Source organism: Symphalangus syndactylus, chromosome 12 (assembly GCF_028878055.3).
Source record: "Symphalangus syndactylus isolate Jambi chromosome 12, NHGRI_mSymSyn1-v2.1_pri, whole genome shotgun sequence".
Taxonomy (NCBI): Eukaryota; Metazoa; Chordata; class Mammalia; order Primates; family Hylobatidae; genus Symphalangus; species Symphalangus syndactylus.
In genome coordinates, this window is record NC_072441.2 from 132,878,227 (window position 1) to 132,896,588 (window position 18,362).

Sequence of the window (18,362 nt, forward strand, 5' to 3'; positions counted from 1 at the left end):
GTTACCACGATGTCCCACAACAAAAAGGGGATGGAAGGGCACAAGGAGGGAAAAATGGATGCAAGGGACTAACCTGTAGACAACTTCATTAGAAGCTGTTTCATCAAATGCAAAGTCAAAGCAGAATGCTTGGTTCTCCAGATACTTTGTTAAGTCCACTTTCAACTTGGGTTCATGTACCAAGAGGAGACACTTGCTAGGAATGGAAATCACATCAATTTCTTTCTTGGCCAATTCTGCAGAAGGAGAGTATTTCAGGGGGTGCTCCCTGGAAACAGAGGGCCCCTTAGTCAGTCTGAAGCCTCTTCCTGACTGAGCAGGACTTACCTTGCTTATTCAGTGGGCGTTTCCTAACACAGACACATATTCTGTGCTCTTCAATCTGCAAGTGGATGAGGAGGCAACCAACAGCAAAGGGTCAGAGCAATTTCAAAAGTGAGCTTGTCCAGAACTCCCACCCCTTCCAATCCCATGTCTGGCCTAGTCAGAGGCCAAGATCTAACACTAGGACCCCTGCATCCTCCATTAGATACTCCAGAGCACAAGAGAGCACTGGATTTTGTTCCCATTTTTCTCACTCTGCTGCCTACAGGAGTTTCAGCACTACTTTCATGATTCTTACTGATGCAGGAATCTAGCCAACCTATGGTAGTGGGGGTGGAACCCAGTTTATAAAGATCAGACCCCTCCCAATGTGGGCCTCACTAGCTTTGGCCCACCAAAGGATATTAAAAAATAACCTCGGCTGGGCATGGTGGCTCATGCCTGTAATCCCAGCACTTTGGGAGGCTGAAGTGGGCAGATCATGAGGTCAGAAGTTCAAGACCAGCCTGACCAACATGGTAAAACCCCATCTCTACTAAAAATACAAAAATTAGCTAGGCGTGGTGGCACATGCCTGTAATCCCAGCTACTGGGGAGGCTGAGGCAGGAGAATCACTTGAACCTGGGAGGCAGAGGCTGCAGTAAGCCAAGATCATGCCATTGCACTCCAGCCTGGGTGACAGAGTGAGACTCCAAATAAAATAAAATAAAATAACCTCAGCCAGGCACGGTGGCTTACACCTGTAACCCCAGCACTTTGGGAAGTCAAGGTGGGCAGATCGCTTGAACCTAGAAGTTCAAGATCGGCCTGGGCAACATGGTGAAACCCTGTCTCTACCAAAAATACAAAAAATCAGCAGAGTGCAGTGGAATGCATCTGTGGTCCCAGCTACCTGGGAGGATGAGGTGGGGAGGATCATTCAAGCCCAGGGAAGGAGGTTGCAGTGATCCAAGATCGTACCACTGCACTCCAGCCTGGGTGACAGAGTGAGACCCCATCTCAAAAAAAAAAAAATAATAAAACCCTCAAAGGTGAGTAAAGATTCCCGCATGCCCTCATTCCTGTAAAGAGAAGTTTTCTGTCTGTCAACTGTACACTTAAGAAAGAGAAGTTCTTTGGATGTACTTACAGGATCAGTCATAGTAAGTGGATGACATTCCAAAGTAGCCCGAAATTCTTTAATCATTCGGGCAAATTCGCAGTTTGGAAAACTACTGTCATACTCCTGGTTTGAGATGAGAGTGAAAAAGGGCAGACTGTTAAGATGTAAGTGCTCTCAGACCCCTATGTGGCAGCAGCAACAGCTCTTTGCTCACTACCCTTCATAGTTGTCAAAATCCCCGCCCTGGCTCTAGGTTGAGAAGCCAGGTACAAAGCACTGGGGAAGAGATTGGCAGAGGGGCCTAAGCATACACCAAAGCACGCTAGGAATTGGGGACTAGGGCCAGTTCCACATTTTAGGAGGCACAGCAGCAGATCAGGCTTCCTAGAAGCAATGAACCCAAATAAGGGGACTGTACTGCAGTCCCTGCCCTCCAAATACGTACAACTGGGGGGAGGGTAGGGGAGAGCAGACCAATTGTGCCCTGCAGGCCCTCTGGCCATCATGCCATGTGAGCATGTGATGGGCTTGCTTACTAGACAATCAGCATGAAATATTCCTCATCTGAGGGCCTTCAGAAACATTTCTGAATTATTTGTTCTCTGAATCCCGATAAACCAGTTAAATTTCCTGGATATCAGAATTGGAGCGTCAGAGACCAGGCGCAACAGCTCATGCCTAAAATCCCAGCACTTTGGAAGGCCAAGCGTTCCAGACCAGCCTGGGCAAAATAGCAAAACTCTGTCTCTACTAAAAATACAAAAAATTAGCTGGCACATGCCTGTAATCCCAGCTACTTGGGAGGCTGAGGCACAAGAATCACCTGAACCCAGAGGTGGAGGTTGCAGTGAGCCGAGATCACACCACTGCACTCCAGCCAGGGCAACAGAGCAAAAAACAAAACAAAACAAAAAAGAATTGGGGCCTCAAGAACTGGAGCCTCAGAAATACTGGGGCCCAACTGTATCTCTGTTGCCCGTAGAGTTTCGGTTAAGTCAGCTGTCCAAAAACCCTTACCCTGGCCTCCCAAGAAAGGTACCTGAGCTCGCTTCATTCTCATTTCAGAGTTCTGGGCCTTCTTCTCTTCTCGCTTGTTCTTCATTTTTTCCACTTCCTTCACAATACATGATTTCCTCCGAACTATGAAAACATTAAGGAAAAAAAAAAAAGGAAGCCGACTCTGTTACCAGTTTAAGCCAGCCTACTCTTCTCTGGCTATTAACTGAGTACTGGGCCTTTCCCAGGGAGAGGCCTTCTCTAGATCCTTACTCTTAAATCACTATATGCAAAAAGAAGTAATAGATGTGACTCTCAAGATGGATAAGTCCACAAAGTAGTGGCCTGGCCAATACGAAGTCAAATAGTGATAACTGCACTCCAGTTCTAACCCAAGCTCTCCCTATGCATCTTGGCTACTTTCTCAACAACCACAGAGGTGAGACAGTTCTTGTTTTGTCTTGATAATGAAAGACTGATTCCATGGCCAGAGGAAAACGTGACAAACAGGGCTTGAACTCAGGTGCCAAGGTAGGCCAGGTTTAGGACGGGATGTTAACTATCTGTGCCTCACTAGAAGCAGAACAGCAGACAGCTCAGTGTGTCTACCTGAGTTCACAGGGTTTGCAGAAGAGCTGCCTCGGATGGAATGGACTTGCTCTTCCACCTCCTCGCTGACCATCCTCAATGGTATTTCAGCCACTGCAGGGCAGGAAGGCCTAGTGGGGGCAGCTGTAGGGGAACAAGAGTCACTGGAGAAGCAGGCAAGTATACTGCAGGCATCTCACCTGAGCCCATGGCCCTGGTTATGGGCCGGGAGAGCGACCTGCCTGCTCAGCAAAGCTCTTATAGTATGTGCAGAGCTTGGGCTTTTCCCTTCACCTCAGCCCACACTCTCATCCTGACCACCCTTTCTGCAAGGGCTGGCTCCTGGGGTCAAAATATCTTAAAGGGTATGTGAACAGTTCAGTATGGGCTTCGACATGAAGGGAAAAGCCTCTGAGTGTGTGAACTCTTTAGACTTCACCCAAGCATGGGTTCTCAGGCCAGGCGAGGTCTGGTCTTAGGGAGAAAAGCCCGGCCTTTCTGACTTCTCCCAAGCCTCAGGAACCCAGGTGGTTAACAAGAGCAAAGACTGAAAATCAAGGGTGACAGGGAACTGGGGCAACAACTAACCAGATTGATTCAATACAGAAAGGTCCAATCCACAATACCTCATTACTTCCCATACATGGTCATGACCCATGCATTTACCTTCATCATATTAGAGCTGAATTTGATATGTGTAAAGTATAATGGTTGTGTGTCTTACACAATTTGCATCTAATTTATATAATTTATTAAAGACTGACAAACAATTCACATTAAAAATTTTTATTTATATTTACTAATTTTCCACACCTCATCTGACTCACTTTAAAAATTTTAAAATGCAATTTATAGCCAGGCGCGGTGGCTCATGCCTGTAATCCCACCACTTTGGGATGCTGAGGTGGGCAGATCACGAGGTCAGGAGATCAAGACCATCCTGGCTAACACAGTGAAACCCCGTCTCTACTAAAAATACAAAAAATTAGCCAGGCGCAGTGGCGGGCGCCTGTAGTCCCAGCTACTCGCAGGCCAAGGGAGGAGAATGGCGTGAACCCGGGAGGCGGAGCTTGCAGTGAGCCGACATCGCACCACTGCACTCCAGCCTGGGCGACAGAGCGAGACTCTGTCTCAAAAACAAAAAACAAAAATTCAATTTAATATAGGCCGGGCGCGGTGGCTCAGGCCTGTAATCCCAGCACTTTGGGAGGCCGAGGTGGGTGGATCATGAGGTCAGGAGATCGAGACCATCCTGGCTAACACTGTGAAACCCTGTCTCTACTAAAAAAGTACAAAAAAATTAGCCGGGCGTGGTGGCGGGCGCCTGTAGTCTCAGCTACTCAGGAGGCTGATGCAGGAGAATGGCATGAACCCGTGAGGTGGAGCTTGCAGTGAGCCAAGATCGTGCCACTGCACTCCAGCCTGGGTGACAGAGCAAGACTCCGTCTCAAAAAAAAAAAAAAATTTCAATTTATATAAAGTACAAAAAGGGCCGGGCGCAGTGCTCACACCTGTAATCCCAGCACTTTGGGAGGCCAACACAGGCAGATCACGAGGTCAGGAGTTTGAGATCAGCCTGGCCAATATGGTGAAACCCTGTCTCTACTAAAAATATAAAAACTAGCCAGGTGTGGTGGTGTGCACCTGTAGTCCTAGCTACTCGGGAGGCTGAGCCAAGAGAATCACTTGAACCTGGGAGGCAGAGGTTGCAGTGAGCTGAGATCACGCCACAGTACTCCAGCCTGGGCGACACAGCGAGACTCCATCAAAAAAAAAAAAAAAGGGTATAAAAAGAGAGCCAGGTGCAGTAGCTCATGCCTGTAATCCCAGAAATTTGGGAGGCCAAGGTGGGCGGATCACATGAGGTCACGAGTTCAAGACCAGCCTGACCAATATGGAGAGACCCCATCTCTACTAAAAAGACAAAATTAGCTGGGCACGATGGCACATGCCTGTAATCCCAGCTACTCAGGAGGCTGAGGCAGGAGGATCAATTGAACCCGGGAGGCGGAGATTGAGGTGAGCCAAGATAGAGCCATTACACTCCAGCCTGGGCAACAAGAGCAAAACTCCGTCTCAAAAAAAAAAAAAAAGTACAAAAAGAGGGCTGGGCGAGGTGGCTCATGCCTGTAATCCCAGAACTTTGGGAGGCCAAGGTGGGTGGATCACTTGAGGCCAGGAGTTCAAGACCAGCCTGGCCAACATGGCGATACCCCACCCCTACTAAAGATACAAAAATTAGCCAGGCATGGTGACACATGCCTATAATCCCAGCTACCCAGGAGGCTGAGGTGGGAGAACTGGTTGAACCTAGGAGACGGAAGTTGCAGTAAGCCAAGATCACGCCATTGCACTCTAGCCTGGGTGACAAAAGTGAGACTCTGTCTCAATAAATAAATAAATAAATAATAAAATACAGAAAGAAAAAAGCTAATTAATGCTATTAGAAGTCAGGATTATGGGTACCCTTGGGGGAATTAGGAGCTGGAAATATGCCCAACAGGGACTTTTGAAGTTCTGGTAATGCTCTGATCATGTTAGTTACATGAGTGTGTTCTGTTTATGAAAATTCACTGAACTATATACTCAATGCTATGTGTACTTAGACCTTAGAATCCTCAACTACGTCAGAGGGCTTCTGCCCAGTCTTTCACCTCTTGCGAAAGACTGATTCCATGGCCACAGGAAAACATGCCCCCATGTGACAAACAGGGCTTGAACTCAGGTGATTTGAAGTTCTGGTAATGCTCTGATCATGTTAGTTACATGAGTGTGTTCAGTTTACAAAAATTCACAGAACTATATACTCAATGCTGTGTGTTCACGTCTGTGTGTATGTGTGTGTAATGTTTCAGTTAAGTTTTTTTAAAAAAGAGATGATTTCCAAATAAGAAAGCCGTGTTGGTAGGGCAGGAGCAGACCAGTTCTGAAGCTGGGGGAATGGATGAATCTCAGGATATTCTAGCACAGGGACCAAGCAATGTGCTCCAGGGCCTCAAACATGGCGGGTGGGGGGCACATTCGTTACTCACGAGGAACTGAAAACTGTTTGCGGGGGTTTGCAGCTGCAGGCAGCTCCACCTCCATGCCATTCTCCTGAGCGGTGACGTGAAGCTCTGAGACAGTGGACATGCGAGTGGAGCGGCTTCGAAGACCTGGAGAACCGAGAGCAGTAGCCAGTCAGTGCTGCATGATCTGGAGGGTGGTCAGGGGCAAACCTCCAAGTTTCTGTACAAGGTGAAATAGGTCCCAGCCACCAGGAAAGGGGCTCACCAACTTCCCATGTTCCTTAGAAGGGAAAAATTAGAAAGACCAAGTACCAGTAACCCCAAAACCTCTTTGTCCACATTGTGCAAGTCCAGGAGCTCCTGAGGGCAAGGATATCTCCCACAAAGAGCAGCTGTCTTGAGAACCTATAGCTATCCTGAAAACATTTCTGGAGAGAGAGAGACCTAATCCAAGTCCTTGAGAAAAAGTATTATGAATCTTTTTTTTTTTTTTTTTTGAGGAGTTTCGCTCTTGTTGCCCAGGCTGGTGTGCAGTGGCATGATCTCGGCTCACTGCAACCTCCACCTCCCGGGTTCAAGCAATTCTCCTGCCTCGGCCTCCCAAGTAGCTGGAACTACAGGCGTGCACCACCACACCCAGCTAATTTTTATATTTTTTAGTACAGACAGGGTTTCACCATGTTGGCCAGGATGGTCTCGATCTCTTGACCTTGTGATCCACCCGCCTCGGCCTCCCAAAATGCTGGGATTACAGGCGTGAACCACCGTGCCCAGCGCATCTTTTTTTAGAGACAGTCTCACACTGTCACCCAGGCTGGAGTGCAGTGGCATGATCTCAGCTCACTGCAACCTCTGCCAAAACCAACTTCTACTGAGTTTCTGAGTATTATAAGTTGAGGCTGATGGCTGTATATAATCCATGTTTTGAGTTTTTACAATCATCCTATTTCCTTAATGATTTTTTTTATTTTTATAATAAGATTGAGTCTTGCTATGTTGCCCAGGCTGGTCTCAAGCTCCTAGGTTCAAGCCATCTTCCTACCTCAACCTCCCAAAGCACTGGGCTTACAGGTGTGGGCCATCACATCTAGCCCCAAATGATCTGTAATTTTTTTTTTTTTTTTTTTTGAGACCGAGTCTTACTTTGTTTCCCAGGCTGGAGTATGGTGGCATGATCTCGGCTCACTGCAACCTCCGCCCCCTAGGCTCAAACGATTCTCCTGCCTCAGCTTCCTGAGTAGCTGGGATTACAGGCGCCTGCCACCACGCCTGGCTAATTTTTGTATTTTTAGTAGAGACAGGGGCTTCACCATATTGGCCAGGCTGGTCTCGAACTCCTGACCTCAGGTGGTCCACCCGCCTCGGCCTCCTAAAGTGCTGGGATTACAGGTGTGAGCCACCGCGCCTGGCCGGTTTTTTTGTATTTTTAATAGAGACAGGGTTTCACCATGTTGACCAGGCTGGTCTGGAACTCCTGACCTCAGGTGATCTGCCAACCTTGGCCCCCCAAAGTGCTGGGATTACAGGCATGAGCTACTGCTCAGGGCCTTAAAGATTTTTTTTTTCCATTAAAATGAGCTGTGTAGCTGGGCATGGTGGTGTGTGCCTGTAGTCCCAGCACTTTGGGAGGCTGAGGCAGGATTGCTTAAAGCTAGGAGTTCAAGACCAGTTTAGGCAACAAAGTGAGACCCCATCCTAAAAAAAAAAAAAAAAGCTATTGGCTGGACATGGTGGCTCATGCCTGCAATCCTAGCACTTTGGGAGGCTGAAGCAGGAGGATCACTTGAGGCCAGGAGTTTGAGACCAGCCCAGGCAACATAGTGAGACCTTGTCTCTACCAAAAAAAAAAAATTAGCCAGGTGTGATGCGGCACACCTGTAGTCCCAGCTACATGGGAGGCTGATGTGGAGGACTGCCTGAGCCCAAGAGTTCAAGGCTACAGTGAGCTACGATCATATCACGGTATTCCAGCATGGACAACCAAGTGAGACCCTGCCTTTGAAAAACAAAACAAAACAAAACAAAACAAAACAGGCTGGGCGCGGTGGCTCACGCCTGTAATCCCAGCACTATAGGAGGCTGAGGCGGGCAGATCACGAGGTCAGGAGATCGAGACCATCCTGGCTAACACAGTGAAACCCCGTTTCTACTAAAAATACAAAAAATTAGCCGGGCGAGGTGGCGGGCGCCTGTAGTCCCAGCTACGCGGGAGGCTGAGGCAGGAGAATGGCGTGAACTCCTGGGGGGCGGAGCCTGCAGTGAGCCGAGATCATCGCGCCACTGCACTCGAGCCTGGGCGACAGCGAGACTCCGTCTCAAAAAAAAAAAAGAAAAACCAAACAAAACAAAAAAAAGCTGTGGCTATATCCTTTGAGGACATGAACACGGAATGGGACTGCTGCGAGTCCCAACTCTCCTGCCTGACCTTATGGTACACCCAGCAAGAAAGGGCCAGCACCACAACAGTCAGGCCCAAGCTTGCAATGGCACCACCCTCTGCTCAGGGCCCCCAGAACCTGAAGTTCCAGCCAAGTATTCTGTGAGTCCCTGAGGTAGCTGGATCATTTCAGGGCAATGATGACCCCTAGACCTGGAGAGCTGTGCAGGTCACCAGCCTTCAAGATACAATTGGCTTTAAGCTGGATCTTTTGGGAAGCTTACCCCCTAGAGTCACAGTCTATCATGTTGTCAAAGTAGGTTTTCACAGACTACTTCTGCAGAGAGACCCCAACCTCCTAGACCAGGAGGCAATGCTGTTATTCTCTGCAGCCCCAGCCATCCCTCTCTATAGCGCCACCAACTGTACTTTTAAACAACCCACAGACCTAGTGTCTCCCTTTTTCAAAGTCTCTTTCCAAGGTATACTGTTCCCCTGAGGTGGCTGAGCCCTGAGGGAAGAAAACAGGCCTACCAATGGCTGATTCCCACTCTCCTCAGCATCAGGCTCTGGATTCTACAGAAAAGGTTTCTAGGCCAGGCAGCAAATTTCCTAAATGCACCATGTCTCTTAAAGGTTGGCCTGATAGCTGTAGATTGGATTCTTCCTCATAGAGAAAGATGCTTGGAACACAGGCAGGACTCAGCCCACATAGAAACCACCTGCAAAAGAGGAGCTTCCACAACTCTGAGTCCTAGAAACATAATTCCTGACACAAATTCCATGATAGCAAGCTAGTAGAAATCCACTTACTTTCTTTTGGAGCAGGAATTTTGGAGTTGACGGATCTCCGTTTTTGTTTCTGAAAAACAAATCAAATTGTCACAATATATGGCTCTTATCAATTCTCAAGGGCCTATCCTGGGCCTGTGTACTATGCTAAAATGCCAGACAATCAATCAGCAAAGAGTCAATAAGCAAAGTGAATTCTCTGGGGCACTGGCTGCAGCCAGATGACAGGCACCTACTTGGATTGTTACATTTTCCTGCAGGGGCAGATTGTCCTTCGGATGTAAGGGAAGAAGCTGTAAGAGTTCTGGGTTTATCGCAGCCACATCATCAAAATCAATCTGCAAGGAGCAAGTAAAAGTTTCAATGAAACAACATTGTGTGGCCGGGCGCGGTGGCTCACGCTTGTAATCCCAGCACTTTGGGAGGCTGAGGCGGGCGGATCATGAGGTCAGGAGATTGAGACCATGGTGAAACCGTGTCTCTACTAAAAATACAAAAAAAATTAGCCAGGCGTGGTGGCGGGCGCCTGTAGTCCCAGCTACTCGGAGAGGCTGAGGCAGGAGAATGGCGTGAACCTGGGAGGCGGAGCTTGCAGTGAGCCGAGATTGCGCCACTGCACTCCAGCCTGGGCGACAGAGCGAGACTCCATCTCAAAAAAAGAAACAACATTGTTCAATCCAAATACATTTCTTTTTTTTTTTTTCTTTTTTTGAGACAGAGTATCGCTCTGTCGCCCAGGCTGGAGGGCAGTGGTGCGATCTCGGTTCAATGCAACCTCTGCCTCCTGGGTCCAAGCAATTCTCCTGCCTCAGCCTCCCGAGTAGCTGGGACTACAGGCACGCACCACCACGCCTAGCTAATTTTTGTATTTTTAGTAGAGACACGGTTTCACCATGTTGGCCAGGATGGTCTCAAACTACTGGCCTCAGGTGATCTCCCCACCTTGGCCTCCTAAAGGGCTGGGATTACAGGTGTGAGCCACTGTGCCTGGCCCCCCCAGGCTGAGGCGGGAGAATCGCTGGAATCTGGGAGGCGGAGGTTGCATTGAGCTGAGATTGCGACACTACCCTCCAGCCTGGGCAACAGAGCAAGACTGTCTCAAAAAACAAAAAACAAACAAACAAACAAAAAACAAAAAACAAAAACAACATAAAAAAACCAAATACATTTCTATAGACAGGGGTGCCCCTAAATTCAAACCTTACCAACTTTAAGTTCCACTAAGTATGAATAGCTATAAAACAAACAGTTACTCCTTAATAATGGTTTACTATCTAGATGGATATGGGTTTCTGATTTCCAAGCCAATGGTAGACATCAGTGATGAGAATGAGGTGAAGAGGAGGGCAGACAGGCAGGCAAACAGTCGGGTACTCCACAGCAGATTTAGGCCACTTGGCTCCCCTGCTGTTCTGCCGGGCAGTGAGGTCCTGCTGGGCACAGCCCCCCAAGCACCTCTTGATGGCTGACACGGAAGAGGAAACAAGTTCTAACTGTCTGGTGAGAGTCAAATGGAGGCCCTTTAGGATCTCATGGGCAGGAGCAAGTTCCCAACAGCTGCTACCTAACCCTAAGACTACCTACATTTTCTTCTGGGCCCAGAAACTTCTTCCCCAGTTACGGCTTCCTGCCCAAGCCTTACCTATTTCCTGTTGATGCCTGCAATGAGGTCACAGTTCTAAGTTTACATCATCAAGAGTCCTGCAATCCTCCAGGAACAACTCAAACTTCACCAGGATAACTTTACAACAGGTTCAGACATATCAAATTTATCCCAACTTTGTTATTTGTATTTCAAAATGTGACAGAGCTGAAGCATGTACTCCAGGGTGAGGGCTTTACTGCCTAGAGATGAAACCTGCAGGACTGGGCGCGGTGGCTCATGCCTGTAATCCCAGCACTTTGGGAGGCTGAGGTAGGCGGATTACCTGAGCTCAGGAGTTCGAGGCCAGCCTGGGCAACATGGTGAAACCCCGTCTCTACTAAAATACAAAAAGTTGGCTGGGCATGGCAGCTTGCGCCTGTAATCCCAGCTACTCAGGAGGCTGAGGCAGGAGAATGGCGTGAACCTGGGAGGTGGAGCTTGCAGTGAGCCGAGATCGCGCCACTGCACTCCAGCCTGGGCAACAGAGTGAGACTTCGTTTCAAAAAAAAAAAAGAAACCTGCAGTTATTAGCTGCCTATTCAAACATTTGTTAGGCACCACGAAGACAGCAGCCTGCAGGGGGAAGGTACTCAAACATGAATTACGACATATATAGGCCAGGCGTGGTGGCTCACGCCTGTAATACCAGCACTTTGGGAGGCTGAGACGGGCAGATCACCTGAGGTCGGGAGTTCGAGACCAGCCTGACCAACATGGAAAAACCCCATTTCTACTAAAAATACAAAATTAGTCAGGTGTGGCGCATGCCTGTAATCTCAGCTACTCGGGAGGCTGAGGCAGAAGAACTGATTGAACCACGGAGGCGGAGGTTGCGGTAAGCCAAGATAGCACCATTGCACTCCAGCCCGGGCAACAAGAGCGAAATGCTGTCTTAAAAAAAAAAAAAAAAAGACATATATAACCCCTGCCACCATGAGCTCAATTTCTAATGGGGATTATAAGTCATATGCACAAAGGAAATCAAAGCAGAATGAGATTAAAAAAAAAAAAGGAGGATAGAATCACTAAATGCAAAAGCTGGCAAGCACTTCAGTAATCACACTTCTATCCACACTTCTGGGACAGCCAGACTCTTGGTACATACTCCCCCATTTCCACCCCCTAAACTACAGAGAGCATAAACAACAAAGAAAACCAGAGTGTTTTTTTTTTTGAGATGGAGTTTCACTCTTGGTGCCCAGGGTGGAGTGCAGTGGCACGATCTCGGCTCAGTGGAACCTCCGCCTCCCAGGTTCAAGCGATTCTCCTGCGTCAGCCTCCTGAGTAGCTGAGATTACAGGCATTGCCACTATGCCCAGCTAATTTTGTATTTTTAGTAGAGACAGGGTTTTACCACGTTGGCCAGGCTGGTCTTGAGCTCCTGACCTCAGGTGATCCATCCACCTCAGCCTCCCGAAGTGCTGGGATTACAGGCATGAGCCACCGCACCTGGCCTTTTTTAGATGGAATCTCACTCTGTCACCCAGGCTGCTAGAGTGCAATGGCGCAATCTCAGCTCGCTGCAACCTCCACCTCCCTGGTTCAAGCGATTCTTCTGCCTCTGCCTCTGCCTCCTGAGTAGCTGGGACTACAGGTGCGCACCACCACGCCTGGCTAAGTTTTTCCATTTTTAGTAGAGATGTGGTTTCACTATATTGGCCAGGCTGGTCTTGAACTCCTGACTTCATGATCTGCCTGCTTCAGCTTCCCAAAGTGCTGGGATTACAGGCGTGAGCCACCATACCCCGCAAAAATCAGAGTTTTAAGACTTGCTCTGACAATCAACTGATTCTCATGTTGATAATTCAGGGTGAACATTCCAGGAGAAAGGAAAAAGTGTAAAGGCAGCAGGGAATTAGGCAGTCACAGAGCAGTAAACTGCCTCATTTGCCAGGGCATAGGATATGTGGAAGAAGAGTGTGTGGTACAAAGAAAAAGGGTGATTAGAATCAGAGCTTGAGCCAGGTGCGGTGGCTCATGCCTGTAATCCCAGCACTTTAGGAGGCCGAGACGGCCAGATCACTTGAGGTCAGGAGTTTGAGACCAGCCTGGTCAACATGGTGAAACCTGTCTCTACTAAAAATAGAAAAATTAGCTGGGTGTGGTGGCAGGTGCCTGTAATCCCAGCTACTTGGGAGACTGAGGCAGGAGAACTGCTTGAACCTGGGGGATGGAGGTTGTAGTGAGCCAAAATCGGCTCACTGAGGGAGATCGTGCCACTGCACTCCAGCCTGGTGACAGAGTGAGACTTCGTCTCAAAAAAAAAAAAAAAAAAAAAAAAAAGATCAGAGCTTGAAAAGGCTCTGAATGCCCCACTAAGAAGTTTGGATCTTATTCCAAAAGCAGTATTTGATCTGAGGTAAGACAAGGGATATATTTCTAAACAAATAACAAAAACAAATCACAAAGGACTGATAATAGCTAGTTGATAGGAATTTTAGGAACCTCTTGATTCTTTAGGGGCAGATAATGGAAAGTATTCAATCCTTTTGTTTCTCAAATATACCACCTAAATATCTCTACTATACGTACTATGCTAAGCAAGCTTTTTGCGTGTTTTATCTTTTTTATTTATTTGTTTTTGAGACAGGGTCTCACTCGGTCACCCAGGCTGGAGTGTAGTGGCTCACTGTAGCCTTGAACTCCTGGACTCAGGCAATCCTCCTGTCTTAGCCTCTGGAGTGGCTGGGACCACAGGCGCAAGCCACTATGACTGGCTAATTGCTTTTTATTTTTAGTAGAGATGAGGTCTTGCCTTATTTGCCCAGGATGGACTCAAACTCCTGGCCTCAAGAGGTCCTCCTGCCTCAGCCTCCCAAAGTGCTGAGATTATAGGTACTGTGCCCAGCTACATGTATTATTTTATTAAGCTCCATGGAAGAGAGTCCAAGAGTCTGTCTCCTTCACCTCTGTATCCCTAGCACCCAATAAGTGTCTAGCATTTTGGAAGCAGTCCAAAAAATGTGCTGAGTAAATCCTCACAACAACCCTGTGAGGTAGACATTATCATCCTCAATTTATAGATGAGGAAACTAAACTTCGAAGAGGGGCAGAACATGCCTGAGAACACAAAGCAGTGGCAGAGCCAGACTAGAATCCAGGTTTTCATACTCCTAGCCCAGTGACCTTTCCACTACACCACAATGCCACTAGAACAGAAATGTCTTAGTCACAGTGCTCTCCTCAAAGTCCTTCCAAGGTTCCCCACTGCCTACAGAAGAAAACCTAACCAGCTCAGTGCCAGACATGAAGACCTTTATCTCCTTTTTCAGCTGTTTTGCTGCTGCCAAGCATCCTGGGCCTTGCACTGCTTGTGGCCAGCTTCTTCATGGTCCCCGTGTGTGCCATCTTGCTGCTTCAGCTAAGCCTTCACACTCCACCCTCCAAGCCCAGCCCATTCTCAGCAAGTTTCCACCTCTGAGCTGCTCTAGCAATGCTCATCTGTGCCATTCATCACAAGTTGCCTTCTGTTAGTTGGTGATTCAGAAAGGTATTTTTGTCTCCTCAACCAGGTTATTGATTTCATTCACCAAACTGATATCACAGGTAGTGTGCATGCAGAACTTAGCTTGGGCAAGCAAAGTTTTCTAAAACCTAAAATTCTGTGCAGTTTGCTTTTTTATTTTTTTTTGAGATGGAGTCTTGCTCTGTTGCCCCGGCTGGATGGAGTGCAGTGGCGCGATCTTGGCTCACTGCAAGCTCCACGTCCCGTGTTCATGCCATTCTCCTGCCTCAGCCTCCCGAGTAGCTGGGACTACAGGCGCCCGCCACCACGCCCGGCTAATTTTTGTATTTTTAGTAAAGACAGGGTTTCACTGTGTTAGCCAGGATGGTCTCGATCTCCTGACCTTGTGTGATCCACCCACCTCGGCCTCCCAAAGTGCTGGGATTACAGGCGTGAGCCACCGCGCCCGGCCGTCTCTCTTTTTTTTTTTTTTTTTGAGATGGAGTTTCACTCTGTCACCCAGGCTGGAGTGCACTGGCGTGATCTTAGCTCACTGCAACCTCTGCATCCCGGGTTCAAGTGATTCTCCTGCCCCAGCCTCCCAAGTAGCTGGGATTACAGGCCCGTGCCACCAAGCCCAGCTAATTTTTGTATTTTTAGTAGAGATGGGGGTTTCCCTATGTTGGCCAGGCTGGTCTCGAACTCCTGATCTCAAGTGATCCACCCACCTCGGCCTCCCAAAGTGCTGGGATTAGAGGCGTGAGCCGCCGCGCCTGGCTGCAGTTCGCCTTCTACAAACATATCAGAAAACTATTGATTGCTTCAATTTAGAATGGACCTGACTAAATAAAATCCCAATGCATCTGGAAGGGGACCATTCTTTTGTTTTTTTTTTTTGTTGTTGTTGTTGTTTTTTTTTGAGACAAGTCCTCATTCTGTTGCCTGGGAGGCTGGAGAGCAGTGGCGCAATTTCAGCTCACTGAAACCTGTGCTTTCCCAGACTCCAGCGATTCTCCAGCCTCAGCCTCCAGAGTAGCTGGGACCACAGGCATGCACCACCATGCCCGGCTAATGTTTTTTGTATTTTTTGTAGAAATGAGGTTTTGTCATGTTGCCCAGCCTGGTCTTGAACTCCTGAGCTCAAAGTGATCTGCCCGCCTCAGCCTCCCAAAATGCTGGGATTATACATGTGAGCCACCGTGCCCAGTCAAGAAGACCTTTTTTTTTTTTTTTTTTTTTTTGAGGAAAGGTCTCACTCTGTCACCCAGGCCAGAGTGCAGTGGCTCGATCATGGTTCAATGCAGCCTCAACCTCCCAGGCTAAATCAATCCTCCCACCTCAGCTTCCAGAGTAGCTGGAACCACAGGCATGAGCCACCACGCCCTGCTAATTTTTTATGTTTTGTAGAGACAAGGTCTCAACACTTTTCCCAGGCTGGTCTCGAACTCCTGGGCTCAAGCAATCCTCCAGACGAGGCCTCTCAAAGTGTCAGGATTAGAGGCAAGAGCCACCGCACCCAGCCATTTTTTTTTTTTTTTTGAGACAGATTCTCACTCTGTTGCCCAGGCTGGAGTGCAGTGGCACAGTTTCGGCTCACTGCAACCTCAGCCTCCCGGGTTTAAGCAATCCCCCTGCCTCAGCCTCCCGAGTAGCTGGGATTACAAGCATGCACCACCACGACCAGCTAATTTTTGCATTTTCAGTAGAGACAGGTTTCGCCATGTTGGCCAGGATGGTCTCGAACTCCTGACCTCAGGTGATCTGCCCGCCTCAGCCTCCCAAAGTGGTAGGATTACAGGCGTGAGTGAGAAGAGCACAGCATCAGAAACTAGGCTCTCACAGATTCCACTTCTGCACAGATCCTTTATGTAGGAAAACATTAAATGTGGTAGAGGAATTATCATAGAACCTACCTCTTTGCCCTTTGTGGCACCTCCTTCTGCCCATTCCACTGAAACACAGGATTTCTCCAAGTTCACAGTCCTTACATTGGCACTGTGAATTAAGCCTATCAAGTATGAAAAAAAAGAGTTACCCATCTCTTTCCTGAGAGCTTCACTTCTAAGATTCCACAGAGATTCCCAAAGTAGAGTTAACCTGAAGGAACAGACAGCTGCCTTAAAAAAAAAAAACAAAAAAAAAAACAAAAAACAAGAGAAACAAATAAATCTCCTGGGCTTCACCCTTAGAATATCCACAGTGAGGTGGGCAGGGGACAGGTTTTTAAATTGAGCTGCGTGGGATAAGGATTCACCCCTACTTAAGAGAGCCTACAAAAAAAGAGGGCCTACAGAAGAGAACACACAAAAGGTATGTTTGAGCAGAGGATTCCCTATAACCCTTAGATGAACTTTTCCTCAACATAGCATTGAGGATCTGGCCCTTTTGGGGTTTTCCTAACTCATTTCTGGCGGTCGTATCTGTCCATTTCCCTAATGACACGGGTATCAGACCTGCCAGAACTGCGGTACCTGCTTAAGCAAAAGAGAGAGCGACTACAAGCTCCTCAAGAGCAGGGATCTTGTCTGTCCCGTTTACCTGACACACCCCAACAGCGCAATATTTATTCGAGAGTAGAGGGGCCAGAAGACTGAGGTCCCCATAAGAGCAGGGCATTTTCAGGGGAGAATTTTGCAAGGGAAGTGAATTTAGAAGCCCCAACTTCCCTGGGAGGTCTACCAGCCTTGGAGAAGGTCCGCCCACTCCCGGAGGACTGCGAAAGGGACCCACGTCCAGCGCAGGGACTCTCACCCCTGTGTAGAGAAGAATGACTGCCAGTGCAGAAACCCGGAGTGAGTGCGTGGGAAAAGGAGGGAGGGAGAGAAAGAGAGTGAGAGCCTATTTGTGTGTCCGGGGAGGGGCAGTAATTTCAGTCGTCTCACCGCTCACGAGTCCCCTTGACCTAGGGACCCCGCTCCTCACCGTTACTGCGTTGGATCTTGATAGCGAGACCGGGAAACAGGCGGGCCTGAAGCGACGAGTCCATGGCCATTCGGAGGGTCAGCAAGGAAGAGAAACGCGCAATACCAAGAAACCTCAATTTCGCTAACCCTACGAAGTCTTAACGCCTTGTAAACCGCCGCAGTTTAAATCCCGCGCGCAAGCGTCCTTAAAACGTCATCCCGCTGTCCCCGCCCTCGCTTCCGCCAGTCAGCAGCGCCCTGACTAGCCTTGGGGGATACGCAGTTCCGAACCATCTTCCAACGCCCGGCACCGCCCATGCGTCTGGCCACACCCCCGAGCGCTGTGCCTTCTGGGAATTTCTACGCTCCGCGGCGTCTGGGGCTCCCACTTCCTGGTATTGTCTTTGGTCACCTTGTACTGCGGGGTTCCCGAAAACTGGGAAACCTCAGTATGTATTTGAGAGTGAGGGCCCTGGGATCCTACAGACATGGGTTCGAATCGTAGCTTCTTCAATTGCTAGTTCAGTGACCTCGAGCAAGTTGGAGACTTGGCCAGGCGCGGTGGCTCACTCCTGTTAATCCCAACACTTAGGAAGGGAGAGCTGGGAGTGATCGCTCGAGATCAGAAGTTCAAGACCAGACAGGGCAACATAGCCAAGACCCTGTTCTCTAAGCAAAACAAAACCACAGGTTAGAAACTTGACTTAGTTTTTCTTATTGCACGGTAGAGAAGCATGTTGCCTCATTCAAGGAGTTATGTATAAATTTCCAGGAAGACACTGATTCACCAGATATTTATTGAGTGAAGTCTACCACGTGCTAGGCATGGTACCAGGAAATGGAGATAATAAACTAGACACATAGTTCCTGTCCTCTTTTTTTTTCTTTTTTTTCTTTTTTTTTTTTTTTTTTGAGACGGAGTCTTGCTCTGTCACCCAGGCTGGAGTGCAGTGGCGCAATCTCGGCTCACTGCAAGCTCCGCCTCCCGGGTTCACGCCATTCTCCTGCCTCAGCCTCTCCGAGTAGCTGGGACTACAGGCGCCCGCCACCACGCCCGGCTAATTTTTTGTATTTTTAGTAGAGACGGGGTTTCACCGTGGTCTCGATCTCCTGACCTCGTGATCCGCCCGCCTCGGCCTCCCAAAGTGCTGGGATTACAAGCGTGAGCCACCGCGCCCGGC

General features: G+C 48.5%; 1 protein-coding gene across 5 annotated transcripts in view; it reads right to left on the reverse strand.

Moving 5' to 3' along the window:
• The window catches only part of KIF2C (kinesin family member 2C), a 29,243-nt gene extending 11,710 nt beyond the window's left edge, over positions 1–17,533 (reverse strand). Inside the window, exons 1-10 of one of the 5 annotated variants that reach the window (XM_055255316.2) lie at positions 17,201–17,533; positions 16,192–16,286; positions 9,425–9,526; positions 9,210–9,258; positions 6,044–6,166; positions 3,033–3,155; positions 2,467–2,567; positions 1,455–1,550; positions 328–382; positions 74–236 (exon numbers count right to left, since the gene is read on the reverse strand). In XM_055255316.2, the coding sequence (XP_055111291.1) occupies positions 74–236; positions 328–382; positions 1,455–1,550; positions 2,467–2,567; positions 3,033–3,155; positions 6,044–6,166; positions 9,210–9,258; positions 9,425–9,526; positions 16,192–16,286; positions 17,201–17,270 (977 nt within the window). In that variant the 5' untranslated portion in view covers positions 17,271–17,533. Of the gene's footprint in view, positions 1–73; positions 237–327; positions 383–1,454; positions 1,551–2,466; positions 2,568–3,032; positions 3,156–6,043; positions 6,167–9,209; positions 9,259–9,424; positions 9,527–10,393; positions 10,413–10,643; positions 10,663–10,772; positions 10,815–16,191; positions 16,287–17,200 lie in introns of those variants that run through there. The other 4 variants (XM_055255317.2, XM_055255318.2, XM_055255320.1 and 1 more) reach the window with 4 other exon arrangements.
• Between the last annotated feature and the right edge of the window lie 829 nt (positions 17,534–18,362).